Raw genomic sequence first — 10,604 nt, 5'->3', positions numbered from 1 at the left:
AATCAATCTCCTTATCATTCTTGCATGAAGGTGTAGGAAGGGTTACAGAGCTTGGAATGCTTGGAGTTTATTACCATTATTACCATTAATATGCCTATTATCATCCTTGTCGTTATCTTTATAGATGCTGGTGCTCATTTTTCCGTCTCTATCTTCTCTTTCTGGCGTTTGTATGTTAGCTTTTAAACCTAAACTTTTGCTTTTAACTGATATAGTTTACAACTTTTTAAAATAGAAGAAATAGTTAACTACGCAGCTGGATGAAAGTGAGTCATCGTGAGAGTTATCTACAAGTGCTATGATTTCTAGTGAAACACTTTCAATGTTCTGACATTAACCTGTCACATACTACTCCCTTTTCTAGATTGTGTCTGAATAAACAGCTAGAAAACTATCTGCACCTGCTTTTAAAAATGAGAATTTATTCATAGCAAACATGACATAAATATCTATATTGAACATACAACGCAGCTACATCTGACGCAAGAGCACAAAATGACTTGTCATTTTTTGATTGATGCGTGGCTTTAATCGACCCCAACGAGGAAATTCTCTGGCTTGGTGACTCATGTTCATAATATTTTTATATTTTCACATGAAAACAACACTTACTTTAGTTGAAAATCCATTTGGTAAGTTTGCTCTAAAGCTTTTGTAAAACCTAAAAATCTTAAAATGAACATACATTGTTGTAACTGCCCTCCCAGAGACAACGTGGAGTTTCGAACGGGTGTCATTTGTTATATAATTTTATTTGCGGTTATAGACGTAGACACCGTAAAACTACAAATTATAATATGAAACATAAAGATAAAATAAAGCAAACAAGAATGCTATATGATAACAAGAGTACATATAATATCAATATGACATCAAATGTTTAAAACAATATTTGAAGAATCTTAAAAAGTCAATATTGAATTAAAACATAAACATATAACGAGTACATACCTCTATCACCTTATTCAGGAGAGAGTTAAAATGTGGTTGAGTAAATATGTATAAGTATGTCTCTCTGGGTAAATATTAAAAACAGTAATAGTAAGTGAACAGAAACAGATATTCTGTACAACCTCATTCTCTGAGGTGTTAGACTGAAATGCCAAGAAAGATAAAACCTATGCTAAAAACAAAAAGGAAAATGGTGATTCAGAGTATATTGCAACTGTGAGGACATGGTCAGCGGTTTGGAAAAGTAATAAACTCTAATAAAACCAATGTGGTAGTTGTTCCGGTGTAAAAGGCTCACTAATGTTCTTGTAATATGGGAGCATTTGGCAATTTTAAAAACAAGGTGATTAAAGCAGTGAGCACATTGGGTCATGACCTGACTGGCAGCGATGCGACAATAGACAAGCGGCCATCAATGGCAAAATAAAATTTTACAATGAACAAAGAACCTTACACTCCCACCTAAAATTTTCATCTTTATCTTAGCAAAGGTTATTATTCTGTCAGTTTTTAGTCATTTTCAGCTTCTATGAGTGTGATGACCTTCGAGACAGGTCGGACTAGATATTTACCAGAGTTGTGAGGGTTGTTACGGTCGCCTATGAGTATTCTTACAGATCTAATGTGCCCATCCGTTGAGCTAATGCATTCTGTGATTTTACCTCTAATCCACTGATTTCTATGTGCATTATCGTCTTTGATAATGAAAATGTTGCCAATCTTTGCATCAGATTTTCCTGTAACCCATTTTTGACGTGCCTGAAGGTAAGTCAGGTATTCATTTCGCCAACGTTTCCAAAATTCGTTGGCTAGAAACTGAACTGACCGCCATTGCTTTCGGCTATATATATCAGCATCACCGAACTCACTAGGCGGAGGCAGTATGATGTCTGACTTCATGGTCAGTAATTGATTAGGAGAAAGTGGTATGTCTTCCTCTGTGACAACGGAAAGAAGTCGTGAGTTTATGATGGCCATAGTTTCATAGAGTAGGGTTCGAAGAGCACTTGTGTCCAACCTCCCACCGTGACTTCTCATCAATGACTGTAGGACATTTTTGGCAGTTTTTATCATCCGCTCCCAAGCACCGCCCATGTGGCTAGCATTGGGAGGGTTTAACTTAAATTCTAGGAGTCCTGCTCTGCTCAATTCTGGAATGGCACCAACAAAATTGGTCCCCTGGTCACACCAGATTTGCCGGATAGGACCACGAATAGCCATGACATTGCGTATACCATTAATAAATGCTGAGGTCGTTAGGTCATCCAGTAACTCAATGTGAACTGCTCGGCTGGCAAGGCAGGTGATCATCAGGCCGTACCTTTTTAGCTCTGTTCTCCTGTCTTTTACTAGGAATGGTCCGAAGCAGTCGACTCCGCGATAGCTAAAAGGGGGCGATGACTCGGATCTTTCTTGTGGTAGAGAGGACATCTGGAGCATAACTGGTTTTGCGCGATGTAGCCGGCAGATCACACATTTGTGAATTAAAGAAGCGACTAAAGCTCTGGCTCCAACAATCCAGTAGCCTGAGGATCTCATTTTAGCAAGAGTGAGTCCTCTTCCCTGATGGGCTACTTGCTCATGAAAATGTCGAAGAATGATTCGAGTGAAGTGGCTATCATTTGGAAGGATTATTGGGTGCTTCTGTTTGTAATCTAGACTGGTACTATGTTTGAGGCGACCTCCAACTCTCATAACTCCACTTTCATCAAAAAAGGGATTCAAGTTGAAAATCTTACTGCCTCGACTAATTTGTTTTGGAGTCAGCATGGATCCAAGTTCAGGGAAATGTTCCTGCTGAGAAGATTTGACAAGGTAGGTGATTGCTGCATTGGGATCAAGTGACTTCCTTTTCAAAGAGTTTTGTTTGCTGAAGAAAACATTGGCTATTTTGACAGCCCTTGTCCAAGAGGAACAGGCATGAAGCGCTTGATAGAGCGTCCTATGAGGAGGGTTATGCGCAGTAGTTGCCAATGACTTGACCTCGGGGTCCTCAGAGCTAACTTGAGGTGTCACCTGCTGAGGAATGACCAGCGGCTCATGGTGGAGAAATTCTGGGCCAGTGAACCAAGTGCATGAGGGTATCATTAACTAGCGTACTGTAAGCCCTCTAGAGGCATGGTCAGCAGGGTTGATAGAAGTAGGTATATAGAACCATCCTTCTACATCAGTAAGTTCCCTTATCTGTTGAATCCGGTTGGTAACATAAACATGGAATTTCTTAGAAGTGTTTTTCAGATATCCCAAAACGATTTGGGAATCTGTCCAGAATACCTCTGAAACTTCCATATCTAGTTTTAATTTGATGAGCTTAGCTGTCTGGGCTGCTGTTACTGCAGCCTGGAGTTCTAGACGAGGGATAGTAGTGGGCTTAAGTGGTGCTACGCGAGCTTTGCTCATGAGAAGAGAGCAATAGACTTGGTCACTTGCATTCACGAGTCGTAAGTAACTTACTGATCCGTAACCAGAAGTACTTGCATCACAGATGTGATGAATCTCTGCGGTTTTGATTGCACCAAAGTTGGCTGGCTTGTAGCACCTACTGATGTTTACAGTTGACAGGTCTGGCAATGAAGATTTCCAGTCCTTCCACCATGTCAATATTTCATCGTTCAAAGGACTATCCCAAGCTGCTGACATCTTACACATGTCTTGGAGGATGTTCTTACCTTGGAGAATGAATGGTGACAGGTAGCCAAGAGGATCGTAGATGGATGCTATCGTGGATAGTACACCTCTACGGGTGCTGGGGCCTGCTTTTAGATCTGAACTGAATTGAAAATTATCCGTTTTTAGTGACCAGATGAGTCCCAATGTCCTTTCAAGAGGCTGGGAAGTTATATCTGGTTTTAGTAGTTGAATTTCTTGTAGGTTCCTCTCAGACTCTGAGAGAGCTTGGAGAAAGTCGGCAGAGTTTGAGGAAATTTTGTGCAACTGCAGATTCCCTTCTTTGCAGATGGCTATGGCACCATGTACCATTGCTTTAGCTGCCTCACTGTCTGGCACGCTGGTGAGGCCATCATCGACATAGACGTCTTTCTTTATGAAATGCTTAGCGGAATCATTCTCATTAAGACCCATGTTGCATAAGGCCCTTAAGCCAAATGTGGCACAGGCTGGAGAAGAGGTAGCTCCGAAAAGATGCACCTTCATTCTATGAACTACAATATCACCTTGAGAGTCAAACCACAAGAACCTTAGGAAGTCTCTGTGTCTGTCAACAACACGGAACTGATGAAACATATGACTGATGTCACATGCCAGTCCTACGTGTTCTTTACGAAACCTCAAAAGAATGCCTATCAGGCTGTTAAGTTGATCTGGTCCTAGAAGAAGGTGATCCTTGAGACACATGCCTACCACCTTGGCTGATCCATCGAAGACAACCCTGATTTTGTCAGGCTTTTTCGGATGGTACACACCAAAGTGGGGAACGTACCATGACTTTGGATTCTCTACTTCAGATTCAGGGACCAGCTCAGCATCGCCTTGTGAAATGATGTCTTTCATGAAAGCGTAATAATGTTCCTTGAATGTTGGGTTGGTGAACTTTTTCTGAAGCAACTTGAATCGATTCATTGCCATGGAGTTCAAATTGTTGTGCTTGCTAGGTTCACATTTAATTGGTAATGGCATAGTGATGTAACCATCACTGTCTTGGTGAACTTGTTCTTTCATTGTCTTTAGGAAGCTTATATCTTCAATTGAAAGTGTTTTAGTTTTATCTGAAATTGTGCTTTCAAAGTCTGAGCTTAATATTTTAAGTATCCTCTTTTCAAGATCATCATCGTGTGTTTCAGGTTTCACCCTGAATGCAATGTTTGATCTGCTCAATGGGGCAGCAACAGATCTATTCACTACAATATCCACACGGTTAGCTACGACCTTTTAGATGGTTTCTGATGTGATATTACCCATTAGTGTCCATCCTAAATTGGTCAGTCTTGCAAAGGGCTCACGATCACCTTTTGCGATGTCTTGCCTAGAAATGAACACTTGAGGTAGATTACTACCAATAAGAAGCCCGAGTTCTAACTTGTTGCCTTCCTCTACAGATATCAGTTATTTGGCCAAGTGTTGCAGATGAGGCCAGTCTTGAACGGACATAGAATTGGGAATGTCATCAGAATTACTTGGTATCTTAGATTGACTGATGCATATTGGTAGCTTGAGAACTTTTTGTCTGCGGTAACCACATACCAGGAGCCCAGGTGCAGCTTCTTTTACAGACTTCGTTCCTTCCGTGTTTGTTAGTGTACTTATGTTCATGTTCTGTGCGATCGTCTTGGCATGTAACTTATTGAGAGTGCTTTGTGTGATAAAGGTGTGGCTAGATCCTGAGTCTAGAAGAGCATAGACTAGGAGTTCATTTTGAGGATTATCTGATGTGGAAATATAGACGGGTATGGTCCATGACATAACTTGCGCTGGTTTGTGCATTTTGTCAGTGCATTGTCGCGCAGCAGCTTTCTCTTCATTACTGATTTTGCTTTGCTTTAAATTGTTTTTATTGCCAGAAGCGTGGTTTTGCATTTCTGAAGCAGATTTGGCTGTATCATTTGTGTGCATATAATGCTCGTGAAACATTGTGAGATGTTGTTTTTCACAGTTAGCCTTTTTGCACTTTGCTGGATGTTTGCATTCTTTCATTTTGTGGTTTGGCTTTGCACATGCAAAGCAGAGTTTATGTTCATGAAATAGCTTTTCAATTTCACTGTGTGGTAGCTTGCCTAATTTGAAGCATTCACATATGGTATGACTGTCTTTTTTGCATTATAAGCATGGATACTTTACGCGTTTGAGTTGATTTTTGTTTTCAATGGATTTTGTGGCGCTTGCTGGGTTTCTAGAGGTTTTGCTCTCAAATGTTGTAGAGTCTTTTGTTTCACTTGCTAGAAGCATAGTTGCCCTTTTGTCTAGCTTTTTGGCTTGATTATCTTTCTTGATCTTAGCAGACTTTTCTTTGTGGTTCTGAATGGTTTTTGTCAAAGGGTTTTTTGCTACATCACATTCGTCTGACAAGAATGTTATGAAGTCTTTCAAAGGAGGAAACTTTCCATAATGTTTCTCGAGCTTGGTAGCCTTTTTCGCCCACTTTTGTGCAATCTGATGTGGAGGTTTGAGGATCAACTGCTTATTTGCAGCCTTTGAGTTTAAGTCTAGTTTGGTGGAAATACAGCCAACAACAGACTCAAGAAAGTCTACAAAATCCTCTAGTTTCTCACCATCACCTGACTTGATTGCTGGCCAGCTAGTTAATTCTTCTTCATAGGCTTCAGCAATTATTTCAGGTCTTCCAAATATTTTATCAAGCTTCGCCCAAGCGGCTTGGTAGGCATCCTCTGTCTTATGCCTCCAGTAACCCTCTACTGTTTTAACGCTCTGCTATCCATGCACTGCTGCAGCTTTAGCCACTTTTGACCAGGTGTAACCTTTGAGAAGTCAAAGGTTTCCTCAAATGCCGCTTTCAAGTCATGGTACTGGAGGGGATCACCATGAAACATTGGGGGTTCCGATGGTCGCTGGCATACAGTATTTATGGCATCTGCTAAAGTTTCAGCAAATACCTCGTGGTTGGGACTGATTGTGACTGGGGTGAGAGTAGCTGGTTGAATTGACTGGCGTCTAGTATCATATCTATGGGGCGTGTCTGCTATAACACCCGGAAGCTTAGCAAGAGAGTGTGTGTCGGGTTGTGCGTTCTTTGCTGTGGTGTACTCATTCGGAATGAACCTGTCATGACTTGGCCTTAAGAGCTCTTCGGATTTGAAACCATCTTTTTGTGGGTTTGAAAGTGGCACTGGCTGTTGCTCAGATACATATCTAAGAACGTGTGCACTGACAGGTGAAACTAAATCTCGTTCATGCGACTGCGTAACTGGATGTGATGCTGCAGCATTTCCAGTTGAAACAGCGATGGGTTGTTTATTTATTGAGGGTGGGTGAAATAATGATTCAACATCATCTTCTTCAAGCGCTTGTGTTATCACAAGCTGCTTTGCCTCTTCGGCCTCTATTTCAGCTTGCATTTTGCGTTGCTGAATGGCTTGCGACATTTGCTGTGCCTTCATTTCCAGCTCTTGTGTTTCTCTTACAGCTGCCAACCTTTTCTTCATAGCAGCAAGGTTAGCAGCTGTTTCATGCTGCATACGACGCATGCTAGAGCTTGCCCTAGAGCTCACAGAATTGTATGACTTAGCTTTCAAAATGTGTGTTTGAGTGGTTGAAGGCGCAGGCTCAGTAATTGAGAGTTCATGACTACGAGAAGCTAGTTGGTTAGCTGGTGATTGAATTGAGTGAGGACTGTTGGTAGTTGGGATGTCAACCAATAAACTAAGTGATGCAACACTCTCACTCCTTACACATTGTTTGCTCATTCGTTCCAAAACTTGAGCTGCTAGATGTTCAATATCTGCTAATACTTGGTCTACTTGATTAACTAATATTCTATCTGGCTCGATCTCTCTAAGCATGCTCCGCCACTGATCATGTGCTTGTTTTATGGTTTTTCTTTCATGTTCTAATTGTGCTTGGCATCCTGTCAATTGGTCATAACTCAAGTGTTCTGATACAAGATCGTTTATTAGCGATTTGTGGAAGAAACTGCAATTCTCAATGATTTGAAGTATCTGTTTAGCAACATTACCAATTGCAGTCCTACTAAACTTCTGAGGTTCAACTTCAGTTGCAACATGTTCCATATTCATTTCTGGTTGAATTGTGCGATTAAAGTCTTCAGTAATTTTAGCAGCACTTGCACCTGTGGTTTGTTCAAGTACTAGATCTACGCTATGAAAATCGTCATTGTGATCAGATAACCTACCTTTTTTAGACATGGTTGAATTAGGACAACGTCAACTGACTTGTCAGTGTTGCAAATGAGCAATTAAAACAAGCTGCAAAGAGAAGATAATTTCTAATCTGAGTAAGGTGTAAGGTTTCAGTGCACAAGGTGATTTTGTAAACAGGGCTAAATGTTTTACAGTCTTATCCACTGTCAATAATTTCAGCAAGGCTGTCTACCCTCATGCACACCGCCAAGAACCCTTTGAAAGCAAATCTGCTCTGCTAATAAAATGAAAACAGATGTCTTAACCACAGCTTATCCAATTCGAGTTAGATATTTGCTTGACCGCTGGTGTCGTCACAATTGCAATTGCTCTGTTACAATTGTGCAGAATTCAAATTTTCGCATACAAATATACCGTAAAGACAAGATTTTTTCCAACTATTCAAATTGAGTATTCAAACTCAAATTAAACAAGTTTCTGTAAGCAATTATAGCAATTTATGAAGTCAAAATTCTGAGTAAAGGAATCAAACAGTGTTAAACAACTTATCTAATGAGAAGGAGATGTGGCTGCTGGCTCTGTCTCTAAGCTCTGGCTTCTTGGCTGCTGGCTTATTGTCGGACTGGCTCTGGCACTATCTTTTCTTCTTTGCGTTAGACATTGGATACTGTGGCGTAGGATTCTCGTGTACTTCTAGTGCGAATTGTTGTAGACTTATTATAGGTTCAGCTACAGAGTGTTCGATTCGATTTTGAGTTTAGGAGGTCTGACTTTCGGTAGTTGAAATGTCTGTTTACTTTGTAATTTACTTCTTTCAAACTTAATGTTAGTGGCAGATAGTTGCGTATAGAATTGTCTGTATATGATGATTTGTTGATAAATGTCAAAATAATCCGTTGATAAATGTCCGTATATCTGTATAACTTCATTGTTGTTCAGAAGTAGAAAGATTCTTTTTGGTTGACAGAATCTTATTATTGACTTCTACAGCGGAGTTTCACTGAAAGTCAGTTTTACTAGGCAGCGCTTCACAAGGGTAGAGTTTTACTGTAACTGCCCTCCCAGAGACAACGTGGAGTTTCGAACGGGTGTCATTTGTTATATAATTTTATTTGCTGTTATAGAAGTAGACACCGTAAAACTACAAACTATAATATGAAAAATAAAGATAAAATAAAGCAAACAAGAATGCTATATAATAACAAGAGTACATATAATATCAATATGACATCAAATGTTTAAAACAATATTTGAAGAATCTTAAAAAGTCAATATTGAATAAAAACATAAACTTATAGTGAGTACATACCTCTATCACCTTATTCAGGAGAGAGTTAAAATGTGGTTGAGTAAATATGTATAAGTATGTCTCTCTGGGTGAATATTAAAAGCAGTAATAGTAAGTGAACAGAAACAGATATTCTGTACAACCTCATTCTCTGAGGTGTTAGACTGAAATGCCAAGAAAGATAAAACCTATGCTAAAAACAAAAAGGAAAATGGTGATTCAGAGAATATTGCAACTGTGAGGACACGGTCAGCGGTTTGGAAAAGTAATAAACTCTATGTGGCTGTGGTAGTTGTTCCGGTGTAAAAGGCTCACTAATGTTCTTGTAATATGGTAGCATTTGGCAATTTTAAAAACAAGGTGATTAAAGCAGTGAGCACATTGGGTCATGACCTGACTGGCAGCAATGCGACAATAGACAAGCGGCCATCAATGGCAAGATAAAAGTTTACAATGAACAAAGAACCTTACAATTGTATTGCAAAATGAAAAACAAAGTTCATGGATAAACATTGCATAATAGCAGCTTCCTAGTTGCTAAAGGAGGGGTAGATTAATAGTTGCTTCCTAGTTGTAAATAAGTAGTATTGGTAGTTGTGCTAGATACCATCTACATGTACATGTGATGTGTGTCTTAACTTAACAGTTAAATGTATGTCTTTACTTCACATTTTACACGCGTTTCATCTAGTTTTCCTTCTAAAAGTTATAATACCTGAAATTATGAACAGACTTTTATTAATTGCTGTACCTAGGCTTTCCTTTTGAAATTAAAATTTTGGGTTCTTAAATCACTGTTCTTTCTATACAAAAGTCTGTGAATTATACAACTCCTCTGTCTCAAATTATATGAGGTTTCGCAACTATCTCTCAGTGTATAGATAAAGATGGCAGCCATGCAGCTACACAGTGGAATATATACAAAAGAAAATGACCTTGGCAGTGCTTACTATCTGTAAAAAGATTCTTCCTCATCTTATCACTTTAGTCTTTAGCCTTAGTGCATGATTCCCAAATTTTGTGTGTGTCTGAATGTGAGTATACAGCATCAGTATTTCATCTTCAGTGTACAACAGGCTAAGGTGGTACAGAGCTGATTGATAACTATATATTTGATTACTTAAAACTTAAAATGCTAGTATTTACAACTCCATTGTAACTAGTTGACTATATGTATAAGTTTCTTACCACAGTTTCCAGCGTTCTTTTATTATGATCTGTTTGTAGATGACTGAGCTTTGTTTTCACTGAAGCATTACAATATAGTCTAACAATAAAAACCGTCAATTTATATGAAAAATATCTGTTTGAAAATTATTTCATGTAGAGCATGAAAATGAGTTGGGAACCTTTGTGATTGGTTTAAACTTTTATGAAATGTATCTCATTGGATGGTAGCTACATGTTGAGTTTTTAAAATTGTTTTTTTCCTTGATACTTGTACTGCATTAGCAAACATAGAGCAATCTTGACAGCAGGCTCGTGAAAACAGTTTTAGTAAAACTTCAGGTTACTTAGAAAATAATGTCTAGATGAACTCAGATACTGCAGGTAAAGTAATCAAACACACTTGT

The 10,604-nt window shown here is 39.1% G+C and overlaps 2 protein-coding genes across 2 annotated transcripts; both read right to left on the bottom strand.

The window, feature by feature from the left end:
* Positions 1 to 1,461: 1,461 nt before the first annotated feature.
* On the bottom strand, positions 1,462 to 3,039 carry LOC137394414 (uncharacterized). Its single transcript, XM_068081132.1, has one exon. It carries the CDS (start codon positions 3,037 to 3,039, stop codon positions 1,462 to 1,464), a length of 1,578 nt encoding a protein of 525 aa, XP_067937233.1.
* A 3-nt stretch (positions 3,040 to 3,042) lies between these two features.
* On the bottom strand, positions 3,043 to 4,629 carry LOC137394413 (uncharacterized). The gene has a single exon (XM_068081131.1). It carries the CDS (start codon positions 4,627 to 4,629, stop codon positions 3,043 to 3,045), a length of 1,587 nt encoding a protein of 528 aa, XP_067937232.1.
* Positions 4,630 to 10,604: the final 5,975 nt, after the last annotated feature.

The sequence above is a fragment of the Watersipora subatra genome, chromosome 4 (assembly GCF_963576615.1).
Source record: "Watersipora subatra chromosome 4, tzWatSuba1.1, whole genome shotgun sequence".
NCBI lineage: Eukaryota > Metazoa > Bryozoa > Gymnolaemata > Cheilostomatida > Watersiporidae > Watersipora > Watersipora subatra.
This window is presented reverse-complemented; position numbering and strand designations above follow the sequence as displayed.